At 40.9% G+C, this 23,178-nt stretch overlaps 1 protein-coding gene across 1 annotated transcript in view; it reads right to left on the reverse strand.

Annotated features, from left to right (window-relative positions):
- The window catches only part of dntt (deoxynucleotidyltransferase, terminal), a 94,311-nt gene that overhangs the window by 24,141 nt on the left and 46,992 nt on the right, over nt 1–23,178 (reverse strand). The window contains exons 9-10 of the mRNA XM_040044770.1: nt 12,482–12,730; nt 12,054–12,137 (exon numbers count right to left, since the gene is read on the reverse strand). Of these exons, the coding sequence (XP_039900704.1) occupies nt 12,054–12,137; nt 12,482–12,730 (333 nt within the window). The remainder of the gene's footprint in view (nt 1–12,053; nt 12,138–12,481; nt 12,731–23,178) is intronic.

The raw sequence follows: 23,178 nt of genomic DNA on the forward strand, positions 1-23,178 counted from the left end.
ACCTACACTCATCCTCATCAGCTTTTTCTTGTTCAATAAATGCTACTATTGCTACTGGTTGTTGTTTTTTTTAACAAATATGGGCAATAAACAGGAATAGTTTAAGATATTTTTAATTGTAAAAAACTGAATTCGATTGTAATCTAAAGGTTTAATGAAAACACCAGTAAGATGAGTGTGAATGGTGCCACATTCTCAACATTATAGGTTGAGAAGGAGGACTTTATGTGGGCAAATTAGAAATTGGTTCAGAACCACATTCACCTCAGGTTTACTGTCTTTTCCTAAAGATCTTCTTTTTATTATCACTTGTCTGCATCACCAGTAAGAAGTTTCTGTTTTACATCAACCTAGGGTTCAAGCTAATAGCTGAACACCAGGTACTGAACTGAACTGGAACATCTGACCTTGGGAGAAAAAAACACATCTTGATGTGTTATTTCAACAGCAGCTATCAGGTCTATTCATCTACCTCTGTTAATTAAAATTCATAAAAACAGACGTGCCACCAAGGTCGACAAGAAACATTTGCAAATGTGAATGGTAAGAGAACAGCTCACCACCATCCCCGCCACTCACTCCACAAATGCTTCCCTTTAGAAACGGAAAGTTTCCCAACTCTGTTCACCTGCCAGCGGGATGTTTAGAGGACAAAGACCTTCCCGCTCCTCGGCTCAATTGTCTGTCACAAAGCACGTTCGAGCATGTGTGCGTATTACACCGCGGGCCGCCCTGAGGGTCCACCATCGCTAAATTAAACCTCTACTCCCCCTCTCTCTGCTCATGAAAAGGGGCCTCCTTCCAGGCAGCTGCCTGTTCTCACTGCAAACACTGCCTGTGAGCGTCAGCCATCCGGCCAGGGGAGCTTTCAAAACCACGGCTCCCCAAAGCCCAGTGCAATTGCCCTGTTATTGTCCACTCATCCACTGCTCACAGGGTGGAGGAGGTTGGGAGGGGCGGTCAAAAGAGCTGTGAGCACTCTACATCCAAGATATTGTAATTTGACGGCGAGCTTCGTATTAAATTCTGCTCTCACCCCAGTGGTGAAGGAAAGCATGTGTCAGATAACACAACCATCATGAATTTATCATCGCATTTAAACATTTTACGTTTGTCAAAAAGAGTTAGGAGAGCCACCTGCCGAAATACTTTCATTTATGTATATAAACCACTTTAAAAAGGACTCTCCTGTAGACCTTTATACTACTGTTTGTGCTGCAATGCATGTGCAAGCCCCTTCCTTTTTTTACATATAAAAATCTATCCTTGAGGAATCCAATAATGGTACAACCAAAAAAGAAATCCATTTGAATTTTTTATGTTTCCTTCAGGTCTTTTGAAGAATGAAGGCCCTCCTGGAGGTCAAAGTTAATGCTATATTTGCAATTACATTACAGCTGCAAAGAAGTTCTTCGTGGACCCTCTTTGGAGTCAGAGCATGTGCAATATTTTTCTAATTAAAGCATTTCCTTCGTTTTTCTAAGAGAATGAATTTTGACCTCAGAAATTGCCGGTGAAAATTTATATTGTATGTATGTATCCTCACAGCTCTCAACACAGAAAAAGAAATCATTTAAATTTTCATTTTTGTATTTTGTACCTTCTGAGGTTGATAGATGAAAGATAAATACACCCTGAAAAGGAAACGAGTGTAGGTGTAAGCCTTTCTTAAATGTTTAACACTGTTATTTCAGTAAAATGATCCCACTGGAGCAGAGATGTACAATATCTACTAGGCGCCGTCTTCTCGTTTTGCTTAACACTGGGTTGGTGGAGGCCTACTGTCCGCTGGAGTGTGGTGTAGAGCTGCTGGGTGTCAGGTAGAAAGAGAATATGAATGGCCCTCTCATATCAGTATCTGTGCTTCAGGACCAAAGCCAGGACATCTATGCTCCCAGCCTTTTGACCAGAACCTCATTAATCACACTCCACACATGACATAGAGTAATTACCCTCTGAGAAAGACACATTCAGATACACACACACGCTCACGCTCGCAGTATATAGCACGCTATGAGAGCACACGCCAAAGTATGCACAAAAAGGCAGAACAAACGACAGCGAGTTTGATGTACATGAACACATTTTTAACAGGTGTACTGTGGTTTGGAGACTGCAAACACGCCGCACATTCACAACACACACTCGGTAATTTTCAAGGGTAGATACTGCTACACATAGAGGGGCGAGGTTTTTTTTGGAGGTGTTGGGCTGGGTCATAGATCCCTCCTGCCCAGGGAGGGAGTCAGTCTGTCTAGGCATGATGAAATCCTCCACCTGTCCTCATTCATCAAACCCACTACACATATTAATTATCACAAACCTTCAGACTTACAGCAGAGGACACACACACGCACGCAGACAAACACACACACACACACACATTTCCCTCCCCAAACCGCTCACTCCGACTTGCACCTCAGTTAAAATTCAACTGTGGTGGTGAGGAACTGATGCTGGGTGTAAGTGCCTGTGGCAGTACAAGTCAGCAGAGTATTTTCAGAGGACGACTAGATGTCAGTTATTGCTAGCAGGGTGTCGCAACCCAAACTTGACAGTGGAGGTGCAGTCATATCGATCACGCCGGGGTGCCAAAGATTTCCTGTGTTTTGTCCATTTCCCTTCACGCTGACCAATTACTAGAAAACCCAACTGACTTGGCAGCTTCTTTATTGGAAAAATAGGCCTTTTCCACAGTGGGGACATTTCTAAGAAAACCAGACAGCCAAGGATCTGAGACAACTTTTGACATTTTGCAGTAGGAAAACCAAAGATGTGGCACTGATCATTTCACAGTGGATTCCCACCAGGAGCAACATCAATGACTTCTCATGAAAGAATAACGCCTAAAACATTACGTGTGTAGAGAAAAGACACCTCATATGGTAAATCAGTAGGTTAATTACAAATTACAAGCACCAGTTACTCATTACTCCTTTATCTAGCTACTTCATTATTCAGATCTAAGTTTAGGTTTTAGTGAGTTTAACTACACATCTTAAAAAATATCATCACTGTATCTTGTCTTGTTGCAACACTGTTGCATCAGCAAAACTTGTCCCCTGACAGACAGGCACATAAAGACCTGTAACCACAACTGCTTTTTTTTTGGACAGTAGGTGTACAATAGCCATAACGATACACACCCACTGCACTGTTGTAGTGATAGCTGAATTACATTTAGGAGTTTCAGTTTGCTACTCCTGGAATTGCTCATCCAAGTTCACTGACACACCAACAAAAAAAAGACCTTCTGGTCTATAGTCGTACAGCATTCGTTAACACAATAAGCAAGTGTTAGCACCCAGTTTGATTTAGGGATTGAAACAGGGCTGCAACAACCACATACAGGTCTCATTTAATGCTACCAAGCTTTACAATGATTCATTAATCTGTAGGACACGCCCATATTTTTTTCAAATCTATTTTCAGAACAAACATTACAAACAAACCAAAGAAGAAAATTGGTACCAGAAGTATTAACAAGCATTAAAAAGCAACCCATTTCCACCAGGAAAAAGCAAAGCTAAGTAAGGGTAAATACAGGACACACACACACACACACACACACACAACTTTAAATAAATGATACTGTTGCTCACTGGATAAGGAGATAAGAAGCTGTTTGCTAACACGCAGGTTCACCATATCTGCTGAAAAGGCTGTATTATGTCAGTGCATGGTGAAATATTACCAGCACTTCTTCAGAAAGCTCATGAAGGCATCTTTAATTAAAGTGCTTGCTTTCTCTGCCTTGGAAAACAAATCTCTCAAGCTGGATCCAAGAAATGTTTGTCATATGTTGACTGACACAAAAAAATAAAAATTAAAAAAATAAATTTGGTCTTTGTTATTTACTTTTCTTGCACAATAAAAGCAGGAATAACAATGATAAACTGATCACAACACACATGCCTTGTTATTTAGGAGACCGGCATGTTTAGAAGCTCTCTCCACTGCTCTACTGCTTATGTCACAACGAGTTACAGAAAACCACAAAAAAAAAACCCCAACATGACACCTCTGTCACTGTGTGTGAAAATGGCATCTCCCCCTCTAAAGCTGCATAATCTCGACAGTTCTTCAGATGTTGTGTGATGGAAACACTGATTAGTTCTGTCTTAGGGCTCTTTATTTCCTTGGACTGTCTGGGAACGAAGAGGGGCAAATGTTTGGAAACCTGTCAAGCTGCCAGTTCAGAGGATTAAAAATAAGGGAAAATGTAGCTTAACATCTCAATAGAGCGATGTTTCTTTTAAGAAGCAGTGAAAGTTGCTACTCAGCCCTTCTTTCCAGTGTAGTTTGGCCCGCTGTGTTATGTAAGGCCTTTTTTTTAACCATGAGGAGCTCCAGCTAACAACACCTATCACCTTACATCAATAAAGCAGATAAAGAATGTGTTGTTCCGTTATGTCTAATAAAATAAAATAAAAATTCTGTCTAATAAAACTTTGTTATGGCAAATGTTTGAACCTGGAAACATCTGTCGTGTACATGAACCCTGAATGACTGAGACAGTTGTGAAGACCTCTCCCACAGTGACTCATGGATTCCCCCTGAGCTTAGTCTTAATTGGGAAGAGATCATTAGCTTGAGCTTCACCCTCTAATCTTTTTTTAAGCATTTCATAATAAGACAGAGACCAGCTTGTGTCCACTGAGAGCCACTCTGAAGCTCGCAAGATTAAAGTCCTCTAAATGACCGCCTTTGGTCCTAAGCACGGATGTCTACCCTTTTAATCAGACATCAGTCCTCATCGCTCCCCTGTTTCCTTGACACCAGTCACACTAGCGGTGCAGAACCTCTCCAAATCTGCTGGCCAATTACAAGGGACAGGAAAAAGATGAAAGCCCTATTACCGCCCTGTCCTCAGCCATACGTCGGACCAATTAACAACGTGAGTGTGGACAAAATAACAAAAGGGGGAGGATGCTCTTCCTCTCCTGGTCAAGTCGAAGCCGTGAATACAGGAAACAGTCAGCATTGTGTGAAGGCAGCAACAAGACAGACACGGGACAGTTAATTGATCTTCATTACGTTAATTATGGTGGAAAAGTGGAGCGTGGAATGAAAAACGGGTCACACTGCTGTACAGTTCTGCCCGGACATTCCCCTGTTAAGCTTTGTGACGACCTTGAAACTACAGTCCTGGCAAGTGGTGACACGGCTTCAGTGACAGAGTGTGTGTTTGGCCTGTTTTCACCACACTTTTAAATCCTCAGCAGGCTGATGAGTTCCCACTGCCTTGTGGTTGCATTTTGTCACCTTTCTCACATACTAGAATCTGAGCCTCTGTTTTGTGTTTAACGTACCATCTTAGCGAATCAAACTCCAAAAAGAAAAATCAGCATGCAAGGTTTTTCCAAGAATTACTGTGCGTGCGTGAGTGTGTGTGTGTGATTTCCCCCCGTCCACACCAGTGCATGGATGGCTGCACTGTCAGCAAGCCTGGTTCTGCCCTTGCATTTAAATAAACACCATCTGAGTTGGCTGGATGCGTATATTATCTGTCAGGAAGCTGCCACCCAGTGATCTCGGGGACTTTGACCTCTTTCCCCGGGGAGCAGCTGACGGGACGTTGCGGTGACAGGGTGTCTTCCCTGTCGATCTGCCCGCTGATACGCCTTACACCCTTGTCCCGCTTGACTCGCGACTCAAACGGCTTGCCTGTCTCCCCCATGCATTGGAAATGAGCCGCGGGTGCTTTACAGGATGCAATGAATAGTAGCGAGGATAGGATAAACACAAGCTTCGAAGACGTCTGTCATGAAGATTGATGGTTCCCTGGAATTTTTGTTGTCGTCTTGTCAGTACTATAAACTTTTCCCTGCTGAATAATTGAGTCCTTCAGCTGAAGAGTCGTGTCAATCTCTTTTTTTAGGATTATGCTGAGGCACTTGTACTTTTTTTAGGAGCGTAACTCAGTCTGAGCTGTGGCTGTAAATCCGAGGTTTGCGTGAATAAATAAAGCCGCGATAGCGCATTTCCTGCTGGTAATACAATGTGCATGTGATTAGGGTTCACAGGGTTCACAGGGTTAAAGGCACAAAGTCATTTTAGGGTTGGTTTTCACTTATGTATGTATTCAAACACCCTCACTTGTTGCTGCTGGCCTGGAAAATGTAAATATAACCCAGCTGTCTGTCACCACTGCCTACCTGCGATCTCATCAAACGTTGTCACAGCCAATTTTCACATGTGGAAAATGACTTCTCTGCATGCGTGAAACAAACCCTATAATATATCTCACATGCCATGATGGAAGTGGATTCTGTCACAGGTTACTAATTATGACAGCCCATCTTATCATCTCGCTTTTACCACCACCACATGAGACATTCAGCTTACAAGATGAACCACACCTACTGTCCTCTTCTGTTCTTCCCAAAAGCCAATTAGGTACAAAGTTACAACAAAGAAAAGTTGTTCCTAAGCAAATTTTAATTAGATCTACCACTGTAGGCAAGAAAAGAGTTAATTGGTCGTTAAATTGCATAGGTTATGCTGTGAATAAGCTTTCCCTCTGCACCGTGCACCTACATACGACTGTGCCAAACATAATGCTGTTTATTTAATTTGGAAATGTGTAAATGAACCCTGAGCTCCCAAATGCAATTACCTTTACTTTAACAAGGTTTTTGCTTTTGTATACTGAAACATTAAGATATATTTTTGCTCACTCAACTTGCTCTGATGAACTCGAATATGCAGTGCGTTCATTTGTTTATGCGTGTGTGATGGAGATGGAGCGCGGCGCTGCATCGAGCCCTGCCAAACTCTGCCCACCTCCCACGAAGCGCAGTGCTATAATTAAAAAATGTTGTTCTCGCTCTTGTTCTAACTTTCTTCTTGCTCAGAGAGGAAAACTCGTGTTACAGTAAATAACTTTGAGCTTTCTTCGCTGTAGCTGTTCAACACAACAGCTATCATCCACACTGATCACCATCCAAATAAAAATCGTTGACCAGTGAAGTGAGCAACAGTGTAACATCGTCTCATTACAATACAGTGTTCTGCTCCGTAAGCTTGGGTGTTGCTGTTTGTGTAGATGATACTTTTGATCACTTTGACTTTTTTATTTTAAAGTGCTTCCAAATGGAAGTTTAGATTAAACCATGGTTGTGTGCACAAATTGCACAAATTGCATTACATGTATTTCCACCCAAGCACATCAAGTCTTCAGACAAAGCACATCTTTGTTGGTGTTAGCAAACAGGATCAAGAAGTACTCATTACACCAGCACAGCAGCAGACCCTTGAAATAAAAAAGCGGGCACAACACAGCAAAGACCCATTACAGGCAAATAAATCAAATTCAGCTTATGGTAAAATAATGTTGAAGCTATGGCGTACCGATGAGGTAATTTCCTTTTTCTTCAATTTTATGTGTCGACAATTACAGTTAATATGATAGCCAATATATAAACGACTTCCAAAGCAGCTTGACTGATGTGCACAATGTAAAAATGTAAGAAAAAAAGCAGAATGAAATGATTTGTGAATTTCATAGAGCCATATTTTGTTCACAATAGAACACGGAAAACAACTGAGAAAATGTAGCAGCAACACATCTCCTGGAATCTGGGACAACAAAAGGCTGAAACGTAAGTGGTGCTAAAAACAACAGCAAGAGGAATGTTTTGTAACGATTTAGGCTAACTGCCAGCAGGTGAGTAACATGATTGGGGGTATAAAGAGCATCTTGGAGAGGCAGAGAAGTTCACCAATCTGCAAAAAAAAAAGGTGTCATTGAAAGATTCAAACATTGGGACGAAATCTTTGTGTGCAAGGGACAAGCTTAAATATCAATATCGAATGCCCACAGTTCTTAAAACATTAATAATTAAAGCTTAAAAAACAGGCAAGATTTTAATGTCATCGAAGTTCTGTTGTTGCAATCACTGCACAGGTCAGCAAAACTTACAGAACACAGTTTGCTTTGCTATCCACACATAGAAATGCAAAAGAAGAAGCCATATATGAACAAACTTCTTGGTGCTGCATTAGTTCCTATGGAAGCTTGTAAATCTGAAAAGGCGCAACAGCATGGCTCTGTTGTAGAAGAGTCCAAGTGCCGAACATTCTGCCTGCAATCCAGACCTTTCACCAACTCAAAACATTTGGTACACCATAAAACATGGTAGCAACTCAGTACACTTAGACATAGTCCAAACCACCTGTTGAAGTTCAAACCGATCACTGAAGTAGATGTGCTTCAAACAAGTGCCACTCCTGTCAGCTAACAGGAAACTGAGGCTGCTGTTCAAGTGAGCTCACCAAAATTGGACAATAGAAGACTGGGAAAATATTGCCTGGTGAGTCACAATTTCTGCTGTGATGTTCAGATGGTATGCTTAGAATCTGGCATAAACAACATGAAAGAATGGATCCACGTTGCCGTGTATGAACCACTCAGGTGGGTGGTGCAATGATAGGGAATATTTTCTCCTGGCACATTTTGTTCCCTTCAGTACCAGCTGAGTGTCATTTAAATGAAACAGCCTATCTCTTGCTGTTGCTGGCCAGGCTCATCCCTTTATGACCAACGTCCACCAATTTTCTGATGTCACAAAGCTCAAATCATGTTAAAGCTACAATTCTGCCTGGTCAGAGTTCAATTCATCTAAAACTGGTTTCTTGAACATGACAATGAGTTGTATTCAAATGGCCACCGCAGCAACTAGTTACATCAACTTGCTGAATCTATGCCACAAAGAACTGAGGCAGCTCTTAAGGCAAAAGAGGGTCCAGTCCAGTACTAGCAAGACGTACGTAATGAATTTTCCTGTGAGCATATGCGTTTGCATATATAAATGAATCATGCAAACTGATTTTCTAAGTAGATAATTGATACCAAAAAAGCTTATCTCACTTTGTGTAATGATATGGCTGTGATGGTTGTTGCTAGAACTGTTAACTTAGCTGGAATGCTAAGGGGAGACGTTAGCAGAACAAGGCATAACTATTGCAGGTAGTCGACCAGCATTTTGAGTTTCTTATGTTTTGGTTTATTTTTGCATTATGGATTAGCTCTTATTCTCTGGTGATACGGTTTTGATTATAATTATATTCTGATTCTTTAGCTATCTGATGATGATGATGATGATTATTTCTGGTTTAGGTTTTGTTATCTTGCCCTCATGTTTAGTTTAGGTTGCCTGTGCTCCCACTTCTCTGTGTTCCCTCCGTCTGTCTATGGTGTCACACTGTCTGCTTGTGAATCTGTCTGTTTAGTTCAGTGTCTTGCCTGGTTCTGTGTCTGTGATTTTCCTGTTTTATTCTGAAGGTCTCTGTCTCATGTGAGTGTGTTCAGTTTACGTTTCCCCTGTCCCGTCAGCTTTGATTTCTCCCAAGTGTGTTCCCCTCCTGTTGCTCATCCCTTGATTGCTGCTATGTGTATTTAGTTTCTGTGTCTTCCCCTACTCGGTGCCGTGTCGTTAACGTCTGTTCATCCTCTTACCCTCAACTAGCTGTGTGTTCTGCCTCTATCTTTCTAGTGTTTAGTCTCCTGCTCCAGTTTAGTATTTCTTTTCCAGTGTTTCAGTCCTTGGTTCCTCTATTCAGACTTTTGTTTGTCTTTTGGTGAGTTTAGTTAGTACGAGGTTTTTCCCAGCAATAAAGCTGCGCTTTAAGTTTCACTTCCGTGTCTGAGTTCTGCATTTTGGGTCCACCACTCCTGCTTGCCTGCCTGCCACACAGCGATTCATGACTAATAGTCGCGCAACACATGATATGTACAAGGCACGCACACAAGCAAAGTTAATTTTTTCAGCAGAGTTTCCAGTGTTTTGAGTTTGTTTCACTAAGACATCTATTACATACATAAATACTTACATAAATATTTTTTTTATAAATACACTAGTTTGTATGTGCACATGACACACTTATAGCAACTTAATTATCATGTTGTTTACTCAAGTCTTAAAGGAAATAATGTTTTACTTTTGTCTTTACACAGATTTCAGGTTTAGACAGCAAATTTGTTTTTAATCAGGCAGCCCTTCTCTGAATGAGTTTTTATCAGAGAATGCCTGCCCCAGCCTCCACAGTCTCCATCATTTCACTCTAATGAAAACACAATTTTCCTTCTTTAGTTCTTTGGTCCTTCTTTAGTTTGGCCTGTATTTATATATTAGTGCATTGTTAGAAGATCAACCAACCTTGTTTTGTGTGGGTTTTTTTTATTTGTTTCAATTGAATCATGCAAATTTGAGACTGATTCCTTTGCTTCTTCAAAGACAATACTTAATGTCAGTTCATAAAACCTGTGCACAGTGTTTTGTGAGACAAAAAAGACAGAAAAGAAACTTCCTTTTAACAGAGAGAAACCTCAGAGGGAACCTGGCTCAGGGAGGATAGCCATCTGTGTCAAACTGCTGCAGTGAGAGAAAAGCAAGGAAAAGAAAAGAATAAGATACAATTTAACAATGGCTTCGTGGTTAGTAATTAAGTCTACTCACTGCAGTATTAATTTGGTTGAGACATCTCTTTGCAAACAACTTACAGACAAGCTGTTTGTGGTTGTCTTCTAATTAAATTTGCAATTCATCATGGATATTGTGGGCAATGTCAAAAACACCCAGAGATTTTTTGTATGCAGAATATTAGGACATAATTATTATTTTTAAAAAGACATTTAAACTGAGATGAGTTAAAACAAAGAATAGAAACACTGCACATGAATTTGTTTCATCTTCAACACTGGTTACGCTAATTAAGCAGTTATGATACAACTAATGCTAAGAGTTGGTAACCGGTAGATTGAATAGTGCACTTTAGGGTGTCCGGTACATTGCATAGTAACATGATGTGCGTCTTAGGTTAGAGACGTTTGACTGAACTCATTTGTTTGACAGTGTTATATTTAAATTGCTGTCTGTTTTAGAAAACCTTGTATGCACAATTAAAACTATCGTATTTCAAGTGCGGTCTGCATGACTTTAACTTTTATCTGTGATCAGACCTGACACCTCTTTATGGGCTGTCTTGCTTATAAGAAATAATTCAATTGAAATTTTAATTTCTGTGCCGATGTCCTCCATGGTGACCATTCTTTACAAAGATTTTGAAATGCAAGGGAATGACACAGAAATCTCTTGACCTTTGATTTCTGAGTTTAAGACTTGGTAATGGTAAATGGTAAATGACCTGTATTTGTATAGCGCTTTTCTAGTCCCTGAGGACCCCAAAGCGCTTTACACAACCAGTCATCCACCCATTCACACACACATTCACACACTGGTGATGGCTACATTGTAGCCACAGCCACCCTGGGGCGCACTGACAGAGGCGACAGAGGTGGTAGTTATTTTCTGGGACAGTTAAATGTTAATTTTTCACAGAAATGAATTTAAGACTTTTGAAATTTGCAAGAGACAATATCCAGGACTAAAAATGTCTAACTTACTTTCTGCTGTTTTCTAATTATATGACTTGTAGCTTACACAGGATGGGTTTCAGTCATGTCTACATCACATACTGTCACAAATACTGACACTGCTCTTTGTTTATGCTTTAGATAAATGATTTACAGACCCTGCCTTATGGTAAAATGCCACTTACCTGCAGGTGACAGAAAAAAGAGGCATGCATTATATCACATTCAAAACGGTCGGTGCAAAAAGTTGAAAAGACCTGCATTTCCCCCTCATTTCAGAAATGTTCTGTGAAAACTCAACATCTGTAGTATCGCAAGTAAAAGATGAGTTGCTGAAGAAGTGGACGCCTTCTTACAGGGGATCAACAGCAAAATAAGCTGACTGTCAATGAGTCATAAAGCTAAATATTGTACATGCGTGAATTAACTACTCCAACCATTATTGACATTAAAAGTAAAGTGCAGTTAGAATTTCTCATTTTTACAGTTATTTACCAAATATTTTTTTAAATGAATGAATAAATATAAATCACTGATAGAATGAATATAAATGCAAAGCACTTCATGAAAATCTACTAGGTTTACGTTGATCATGCAGTTGAATCATACGTTTATCATAAATATGCCCAAATTTAAAATTATCAGCTAAAAATGAAATGTTTTAATTTAAATGTACCTTAGTTTTGTCATACAAAGCGTGATTGTCCAACAGCATTCGCCGCTCCATTCGAGCAAACCTCCTCAGGTCTCTCTCAAACTGCTGTGAAAGGAAGAATCGATAGTCTGAAATTAAATACCTATTTTCCTTGTCAGCCATATGACTTTAAAAGGAAACAGCGATGTCTAAATGCATTTTGTATTCCTGGAGGACTTCTATGTCTTTTCATTATTGTTATTAGCAAGATGGTTATAGGATATGAGACTTTGCTGATATGAAATCATATTTTCATCATGTACACTTGGCCTTAGATACCAAATTGTGGTTTCAAATTGTGGTTCAAGCACTTCTAAGATGTACTGAATAACTACTAGTACATTTCTTTCTACTCACACCTTCTTCCTGCAGCTACCTAACTTCCATTCATTCTCTATAATCCTTCTTACCCTGGAGCCGCTCCAGCCAAGAAGAGTAAAGGCGTAGCGATCCACAGGTGGAGACACCAAGTCCACGCGTACAGCCCTCCAGCCTCTCCTGTCTTCCTCAGCAGTTTGGAGACCTCCTTCTACTTGGCTGTCCTCCAGACGCAGGATCAGGAAACACTTTGCAAAGTGGTCCATGGCCTCAAACCTGTGGCTGGGAAGATTCGACTCATCAAAAGTAGAGGCCTGGTATTCACAGTAGAGAAGAATGCCCTGTAGAAAATAAAATAAGGATGTGTTCACCGGTCTTTTCCATCTGCTTCTCAAAGATACAAAACAGTTTATAAAATGTCATCTGTAATATCTTAATATGTTGACCCGGGCTTCAGAGCAACCAACACGTGCAGGCGATGTCTAAGATGCATCGCTTGCACATGTTGCAGGCTCACTTAAATAAAATAATAAAGTATTATTCTAAATAATCTGATGGTTAGATGTGCAGGATAATTCTGGTTTATTTCATACAGAAATCTTAATCTAGAAATATTTTGCATAAAATAATATTAGCATGACCTATAGAACCACAATGGCCACATTAAAGGAACATTCACTGAAGTGAAAGAAACCGAACTATTAAAAACTCTAAGACTGACATAAGAATGTAACATTTGTAGTATTTTGTCCCCTTAGTCCTAATACAAAGCCACATTCTTGTCAACCAGAATAATGTCTTGTCAGCAGTAATTAAGACGCACGGACATAAAAGTCTCCATTATTATGTGTTCCGCTGACTGGCACGAGCTATCGAATTTTGTAATTTGTATTTTAAAAAGACTCAATTACTAGAATCCTGTTCAGTGTTTAAACCTGGATCAAAAAGCACAATTAGAGTGAAATGCTTCAGTTCACGGTGAAATGTTTTTTTCTTAATAACCAACAGATTTTTTTCCCCGTGCAAACTTCTCTGTTAATGTAGATAAGCTGGAGAGTTTTCTAATATCTTTGCCAAAAAACGGTTCAATTTGTGTTGATATAATTTGGTAAAATATTTAATTGGAAGATTTTGCTGGATATTCTCAGTGTAGCATTGACAGCAGTAATCGCATCCCTGTCTTACCAAGAATTGAGTCTTTAAGCATACTGAAGCTATGAAGAGAACCAGGTTTCATTCCCAACTCTTCAAATAAAGATATCAGATCGGGAATTTGATGTGACATTTTCCTCATTCGGTATTATTTAGCTTAAAGAGTTCCATATTGTGCATTGACCAAACTCTTTTATTTTTTCAATGCTTTACCGCCACCATATTTCTGATATTATCAAAATGGTTCAGCACAGGGTGAGTGAAGTAGTTCTCTCTGAAATCTGAATGAAATTCTAACAAAAAGTATTGCTTTACATGAACGACTTGCTTCAGAACCTGATTCTTCATAAAAGGCTGCTTAGACACAGGCCTGAGGGTATTGAAAAGACTGAGTCATGGTAATGTCTCTTTAAGCAGTGTTGGATTTTTGCTCTTCTTAAAATAGTGAGCTGAGGAATGAGTATATTTTTCTTGACATGACAAATTGCTGCATGCTCACACTTGATGTAAATTTCACACACAAGTGTTGAAGAATATAGATGATAGCCATGTGAAACTGATGGCCAGAGAATAAGAGTTAATATTCAAAATGACTGAAGGGTCATTCACAAGAATTATTAGTAGTGAAACTTGCACACAATGATCACCTAATGGGTCTTCACCTAAACTGTGATCAATGTCAGGGTCGCATTTGTCATTTTAAGGGAAGTAACCTATGAACTCCTGATTTGTTAAGTGTCTGTTGGACAGGCTAAACATTTCTGTGCAGATCAGATTATTAAAAATTGTTTGGCCCATAAATTTAGCAAAAATATATAGGGTCCCCATAGAAGGAAGGACGAATCGTAATGACTTTGGTGAGCTCTCCTGTACCATCACATCCATTAATACAATTTTCTTCCTCAAGCCAAGATGGGGAAACAAAAAATACATAAGAAGCAAGAATCATCCCGCTGACCTTTACAGAACCACATGAAAAGACATGCAAAACACTTAAAATTTCCTGACATGACACATTATGTTCTTAAAGTGGTACACCTTTGTGTTTCATGTTTCACAGTTTATTGCCAGCAATGTAAAGATTTAAAATTGCCCCATCAGATTAGCTTACGTTCACATCAAGACAGCAGTGATTGAAAGAAAATAATTCTTACCTGGAGCTTAAATCAGAGATAATAATTGAATGTTAAGCATTAACCCACATAGCAAAATTGGTATGGCCCAGATCTGGCCCACACAATGTGCTTACACATGGCCCACATACCGCAAAGAATGACAGCCCTTTGGTGGCCCAGATCTGGTTTGCCAGAGGTGGCCCACACATGGGCCAGCAAAAGGCCAGTTGCAAACACACTGCTGGTTCTGTGCTGGCCCATGTGTAGCCTCTGGCAAACCAGATCTGCGCCACCAAAGGACCGTCATTCTTTGTGGGATGTGGGCCATGTGTAAGTTGTGTGCAGCCACGGGCCAGTTGCAGACACACTGCTGGCCCAGAACAGTTTCAGCTCTGGCCCCAGATGTCAGCCTAATGTGTACCTTAATCAAGCCATGTAATAACAACATGTGCCAGAACATAATAGTGCAAAAGTAACATGAGGAAACTCTGTTCAGACAGTGAATGGACTGATTCCTATATAGCGCTTTTCTACTCTCATGGATTATTCATCATTATTAAGTGCTCTACACAACATGCCACAGTCACCCAATCACACACTTTCTCTAACTTGAGTGCTTCCTAACTACATTCATACACGTTCACATTCTTGAGATGTAGACGGGAGGAGCCAGGGATTGAACCACTCATAAGCTACAGCCACCCAGTGCTAAACATGAGTAAACCCTCACTAGGTTTTGGATAAAGTGTACACTCACAAACCTGTCAAACCTGCATTTGAAAGTTGGCTACCATAGCAGTATAGTATTGCAACATGGCATTTGGGTCTTCTAACTAAAATAAAAATAGGAACATAAATAGTGCCATCATTGCCAGACCTGACCCACATTTGGTTGATATACACCCTGCCATGACACCAGTCAGTCAGAAGTGCCAGCTTGATGCCGGCTCTGGGCCAGACCTGTTTTCTATGAGCCTGGGCCACATAAAACAAACCACAGTCGGGCCAGATGTGGCATGCCATCACATAAACAACGCCATCTGTGCCAGGCCTGGCCCATATCTGGATGACATACCACTTACATTGCCAGGAGTCAGCCAGCAGGACCGGTTTGACACCAGATCCGGGCCAGACCTGTCTGCTATGTGGAAAATATGTCTGTTTTAAATAATCTAATAGACTGGACTGAAATGACAATTTAAAACCAATTTGGTAAAGGGTGTGAAGTACAGTGATTCTATGGTTTTGAGCAAACTAATTTAAGGTTTTAATGGACAGAATGCCATGAACATTGGTATAGTCATTCACAATTTCCTTAAATTAAATGTAAATGCCTCTGAGATTTTCTGACTTCTGATGCCAGCGTGATGAGTTAGAAGTTACGTGTAATTTCCGTTCAGAAATTGTAAAAGGATTCACATCAGTGCGATCTTTACACCCACTAAAGATCACCATTTATTGTGATGGTGTCAGCAACATTATCATGTAGTGTCAAATGTTGTGCTGAGGCACAGTCTCACAGAGCTTAGACCAAGTCAAATAGCAGCCAAAGGACACATTTGGCCCCAAAAACAGAATTCATTGGTTCAGTGGTTACAATTTCATGGATTACCCTTTTCATACATCTTCTGTGGATTTAAAATATACTCATAATACTGGAACATTTAAAAATGAATAACTAATTTCCATTACAAACATTACATTAAGTACTGGCAGTTTAGCACAAATAAATGGCATAACTGGGAAAACCTCACAAATCCTGAAAACCTGAGGTGCCCATCTACACTAGTTCTTGTCCGTCAGTTCTCCAAGTACCTTCTAAGTGTCCTACTTAGGGAAAAGTTCTTTCAAGGCACATTCTTGGTGCATTGGGATGCTAGCATCACATATTGATTGTCTGTTTTTGTTGTTGATCTGAATAGTTACATATCAAATGTTTAAAAATCTCAAAAGGAAAAGAAACAGAACTCTAAATCTGTATAATCTGACGTTAGACGAAATCCTGAGAAATTGGTTGTCATTGTTAAAAGAAATAAAACACTGCATCATCACCAAGCCTGTAAAGCTTCTTCTTTCAGTCTTTTGTTCCTGCTTTTAAATATTTACATTGATTTATTGAAATTTATACTGTACAATCAAAAAAAAGCACTGACTTTGAGTTGTGGTAATCCATCAGGTTAAAACTCATAAAATAATTAGAGAATGAAATATGTCTACTGGTTAAACTGAGAGTCTTAGTGTGAAAGTCTCAAGTGTTTCAATAAAGCTCTAAAAAGTAGCTCTAGAAGGTAACAGTGGTCGTGAATGTGCACACAGGCTTTCATCAGTAAAGCTATGAATACCAGGGAAAGAACTCGGGCCAGTGTGTGAGCATGTTTTCAGACTTGTCATGGGCCTAGAGAGTGCTAAAAAAGGGGGGATGGATGAGTGTAAGACCCAACAGAGAAACAAGCTTTCAGTCAGCAATAGTAGATGGCTGGAGCCCATTCTCTGGTAAATGGCTCCACTCCTTAGATAATGAAAATCTCTGCCAAGTAAGATGTCAGTGCGTTGAAGAGAGAGGATCACTGATGAGAAACAAAGCCATAAGAGTAGAGGAGAGTGAAATGGAGTGAGTGCAAGAGGGTTGGAGAAAAACGAGTAGATAGGGGAAAGAAAGAGAGGTAAAAGACAGATAGTCCATGAATTGATTTCCCGGGACCTCGCCCTGGCCGAATTCGCTTCTCCCTGGGTGTAGCAGTGTTAAGGCGATTAAGATTACAAATTGTCAATTTAATTCCAGCACCCAGAGTAATTGTTGGGATACTACTCTCCTCTCACTGGCCATAAATTTGCTTCACTCTCCTTAAAGAGCAATAATTGGGGAATAGAGTGCAGTGAGCAGCCACTCTGCCTGTCCAACTGATGACTGAGGTTAATCACGAAACATTAAACACCTTGTCAGCATAGCCCAGATAGCCGTTACTAAACAATCCTGCCTGACCGCCGAACGGCACGAGTTATCAGACGAGGACAGCTCTCCCCACGGGGGCCACCGAGATGGAGGGCGCTGAGGTACCTTAGGTGGTGACACACCAGGGAGCAGATCTCAAAGAAATCACCCTTTTCCTCTAATTATCTTTAGGAGTGAGCTCATGTGTTGTGCAACTGCAGGCAAAAGAAATCTACGATGTCACCCGCTGCTGCACCCCTGGACCGCTCTCCCTGTGCAATTACAGATAACCGTTCGCCTTCTAATAAAAGGCACGGACAGGAAAGTTCCCTTTCCATTTAGTAATAGCTTAGCTACAGGCAGTGACAGTTCTCACTTGGATAATGAGGGCAGAATGACAGCATAAAAGCACTTAAATACTGACTAATCTGAAATTAAAATCCCCCTGAGCCACACTTGAGACGAGCTGTGGGAGAACGTCTGCAGCGCATCTGATTCAGGAGGCCGCAAATGTAGGTCACTAATTCCGACCCCTCCTGAAGGAAGAAATTTTTTTCTCCAGCTTTGAATCACGCTGATGCCTTCAGAGAAAGCATTAATGAGCTATGGTGACAGTTGCACAGACCATTAAGTACCTGAATGCGGATGCCCTTCGCCGGATGAGGTTTGCGGCCCTGCTGCCTACACACATGCAGTACAGTACAGCGGCGCTGATTTCTCTCACTCTCTCCCTTTTCAGCCTGACACGCAGACACACACAAATCCAACATAAAAACAGGATGTCATGAAGTTCCCCGTCTCAGCATCGCCGGGGGCTGTTTAGCCCAATAGCGCTCTGTAATCATCTCCTACACAGCAGGTACTGTCAGCGAGCATCTGAGAGTAAGCTTATTCCACCAGAACTGTTTACAGAGGGAATTACAGAGGAGGACAGCAGGGAGATAATCTTTCCCCTGAAAGCTTTTGCCTATGAGCACTGGGTGGAGGGGGGTTCAAGTGAACATGACTTTTGAAATTGTGATCAGAAGGTTGAGTGTTTTTCTTATTTGATGATTTACACCAGGTATTTTCTTGAGAGTGTGATGAGTGGACGCAGAAGCCACCTGCATCCAGAAGACAGCAGCATCCTTATCGGGCACACTCTGATCTCATCTTGCATTCTTTCTGACTCGCAAAAAAGAGACATCAAACCCTGCCTTCAAGTTGCAGATTAGCGTGTTAGCCAGGACCATCTGAAATGCACTTTGACTTTGATACAGGGCCTCACCAGAATGAAAGAAACTGATTTGTGAAATGAAAGCAAAGCGGTTTGTTCATCTGTCCGCATGTGCGTCCTCTCAGTGTCAGTCGGAGGAGCCATTACTGATCCAATTTTATTTAGATCTCAAAGTGACTAAGCCTCCGTGACTGCCGAATAACCTCGGCCGTATGGGCAGCTGTCTGAATCACTGATTCAGCCACAGGGAAAACTCTCCAATTACCAAGCATGCTGACCAAACACAGAACAATAAAGCCTTAGTTGAATGGCATCATAATGACTGCAATGCATGCAGACCTCAGCCTTCGCAAAGCAGTGCTTAAACAGTATTTAGAGACAGAGATGATAGCTGGACGGAGGATGAGGCATGGCCCTCTCCGTCTCTTCGTCGCTATAGCCGGGGCCAAGCTGAATCTCATCTGTCTGCCACAGAAGCTGGTGGCTGACCTTGCTTCTGCCCCCAAGTTATGCTTTCAGAATTTCAGCAGTAGAAGGGGGGTGGGCAATGAGGGGGGGGGAGGGAAAAAAAATGATGAACCCCTTTTTACAAGGACGTTTGGAGATGGATGTATTTTTAACTCCCTTCAGGCTGTGGAGGGGTGCTGGATGAAGGGGGGATGGGTTGGGTTCCAGGGGCTGCCTATGATATTAGGCCTGAGTGAAGACATGTCTGCCCCCAGGGGCTCGATTGCAGATGACAAGGTTACACGACTTAGAGTCAACCTCTGCTACCTCCACTTAATCACTGTCTCTTGTGTCCTCGTCCCTCCAGACAGTCCCTTCTCCATCCCCATTCTGCCCACCCTGCTGAGAAGAAAGCTTCCGGTCTTATCACGCCGTCCCTTCTTGGCTTTCTAAAGCCTTTTCTAACACCTGCCCTTACCTGCCTAATTCACTGTCTCACATCCATTCTGCCTCCCTATCCCCGTACATTCGCACATCTTTTCACACCTTCACCTCGCTGCCTCTGCCTATAGTGGATTTAAGTGGCTGCAAGTGGTGAGAGCTCCGCGCGATAACATGCAATAAGTAGGAGGTAATTATCGTCAGGATGGACCTCTGAAGGAGTGCAGAGATGCGGAGGTGGGGATGGAGGAGGGTTGGAGGGTTTGGAAGGGTTTATTTTTAAACCCCAGCGATGTCAAAAAAGAAGCCAGTGGCTAGACTAGACTAGAATAGGCAGCGTGATTCTGCTCTTTATCAAACACTCATCTCTTTTTCATGACCCTCTTCAACTATGCATTTATGCAAGGTTGAAGACAGTGTTGACAAAGAAAAGTCCTTCCACATCCACTTTTTCTTGTGCTGCCCATTTTTATCTAACCAGTCTAACCAACACTGTCCATGATGGCCTTTTACAGATCAAGTTTTTCTCTTGCATGTGTCACCCTGCTCAGAGGAGAGGTATCTGCCTGCAATTATACTAATAGGGACTTTTTAGCAAGCAGCACTGAAGGGAGGCATAATGACTGGGATGTCATTTAGTCCTGTTAGTAGGAAATGTTTTCTTGGTGTTTTCATGGGCAGTGTCTCTTTGTTGGGGAGTATCAGGCAAAACACCTGCAGCAAAACATGCAATTCAGCTAACTCAGCTTCATGTACAGCCACTGATGAGACTACAGTATGTACTCGACATGATTTTTAAACCAAGACAGAACACCACGGATTTCATTCATTTTCAGCTCAATAGACTTAATATATGTGTTATGCTTCAAACCAGCAGCAATCTCTGGGGTTGACCAGAATATAGCATTAAGGAAATGCCAAAACCTGCAGTTCCTTTAATGGCCACTTGAGGCTGACTCCAAAGGTGAATCCGTCACCTTTGACTCAGTGTTATTATGCCTAACTAAACAGCATTAAAACCATGTTTACGGCTGAGTACAAGTATACAGTTGATTGAATGACTGAAAGTTAAGCACACAAAAACATATCTCCAGCTGAAACTAGCTGCGTTTTCCGAGCTAAAAGGATAAAGCAGCCAAGTTCCAAAGAAAAACTTGAAAAGGCATCAGAACTATTGCTCAACACCACTTTTAAAAAAATTATGAGTCTGGCTCATTGGAAGCAAAATATGAAGAAATGAGAAGTGGTTTTAAACTTGTACTGTACGTGCATCGGTTTATAAATCCAAGCTTGCACACCAAGCTAGCTTGTTTTCACTGCTTACTTACCACTTCACTCTCTTCCCCAAATAAAATCAATTCTGGCTCCAAAAGAAGAACTTTGCAGCAGCAAAAGGACAGGGCTTTGGTTTAATTAGTAACTTTCCCCCAATAAATTTGGAAACAAGGCAAGAAAAGGAAAAGTCCAGTCTTAGGAAGAGTCAAAAGTGATAGAAACAACATGAAAACAAGTGACACTCTCAGATATGTACAGACTGGAGAGAGCTTCAGGATCCCGCAAGGACACGTGTTAAATCTGTTAGATCAGTGAGAAACAACACCTGTGTTTATTGGCCTCGTATAATCAGGTGTTTTAAAATAATCTGGCCCTTGTGACATCGGCGCAGTGAGGCAAGATGTGGGAGAAGTTATTAATGTGAGTCGCAGAATTTAAAAATGTCTTCTTGTGTTAATAGTTTTATTCAAGACTGTTAGGTTAGTAAAAATCTCATGTGTCTCTTGGCACCGTGACTTTTCACAGTTTCTAACTAGGCCACTAGAGAAAGTTAGGAACTACAGCTTTAAAGCCTGCTGCTCTTCAATAATCACGAATCACAAGGACATTATTCATGGATGAAAAAAAAAAAAGTTTTCCATCACATTTGAATTTTATTCCTGTTTCTCAGAGTTATCTAACTATATATCCAATCTGTTGAGCAGTTCCATAACTGAATGAACTAGTAGACGGTGAATAAACCTGGCCTACTTCATTGATTTCCTCCTCCCATGCACAGAATAAAAACTTCAAAACTAGAGGAGGTAGGTGTAATACTGCATACGTCTATCTATAATTTAAACACCCTGGATATTTGTTTCAATTGTTGTGCTTAACACCCCAGTTTCATGTAATTGCAAATGTCTTTTATGCAACAAGTTGAAGTAGAGCACTTCTGGAAACCACTGATATTTGTCACATTACCATGATATTAGCAGCAAATAATTGTTGTCATTTGAGTACAGTCAGTAATTAAATCACTGTGTTTATGTAAACATAATCCGACATTAACATTGTGTCTCTCTGTTTTATCTCTTGTTCGTATATTTCCTCACTCTGCTCACAGTCACTGTCTGTTTCTCTGTCTCTCTTTCTTCTCCCCTCTCAGCCACTTCTCTTTTTTTTTGCCCATTTTCCATTAAAGGCTCCATTTTCCACCATGGGGCATCCAGTGCTGGCCATGGTCCTTGAAAGCCCTAAAAGAAGTTCTTAATGTAACTGCTAAATTGTACTTTTTTGTTCCTAGAATCACTCACATCTTCCAAATCTCTTTTCATTGCAGGCAACTAAATAACTTCTTTCTCTCTAATTTTCACAAAAAAAGGGAGCTGTGTTTCCAAGGACACAGCTCTGAATCATGAAAAATTGACCAACTCCTTTAAGTGATTTAGTTTTGAATCATGCTGAAAACTTCAGCATCTTACAGCGACCGCGAGTGAAAGACTGGCTTTTGGTTTCAGGAGGTTTTTCAACATATAGTGCAACAGTTATATATATATTATGTGCCAGAATATGCATATGTCCCCTCTGTGACTTGACTTATGGTGGTGGAGGGGTCCACAGGAGCTATGTTGTCGGGAGGCTTTTGCCCACTAGTATGGTCTCACTTGGCAAATTGGTCCTGGGTGAGGGACCAGACAAAGAGTGATTCAAAAACCCCTATGAGTGAAAGATCTAGGGAACAGTTCACACTGCCCACAATAGGGATAGGGTTAGATGGGATGGTCTATTTATTTCACAAACTGCTGATCTACCTTGATTTTTCATCTCTAGGATTTACAGAGAATGGTCTGAAATAGGGAACCTATCCAACAAGCAGGATTTCTCTGGGTGAAAATCCTTTGTTGATGCCAGAGGTCAGAGAGGAATGGCCAGACACCTAAGGTGATAGTTAGGAAACAGTAACTCAAGTAACTAGCAGTAACTCATTATACCCACTTATGCAGAAGAGCATCTCTGCATGCACAACAAATCAAACCTTGAAGCAGTTGGGTTAAAGCAGCAGAAGTAACCGGGACCACTACTGTCATCTACGAGCAGTAGTGAATGAAGGTACAATGGTCCCTGGTCAGAAAGCTCATTTCCTCTCAAACTAGTTTATTAAAAATGGAAATGAGTTCACTGGACTCCTCCACAACCATCAGATCCCAATCAAACAGAATTGATGTAGGT

This window comes from Simochromis diagramma, unplaced genomic scaffold (genome assembly GCF_900408965.1).
Source record: "Simochromis diagramma unplaced genomic scaffold, fSimDia1.1 OVJJ01000486.1, whole genome shotgun sequence".
NCBI lineage: Eukaryota > Metazoa > Chordata > Actinopteri > Cichliformes > Cichlidae > Simochromis > Simochromis diagramma.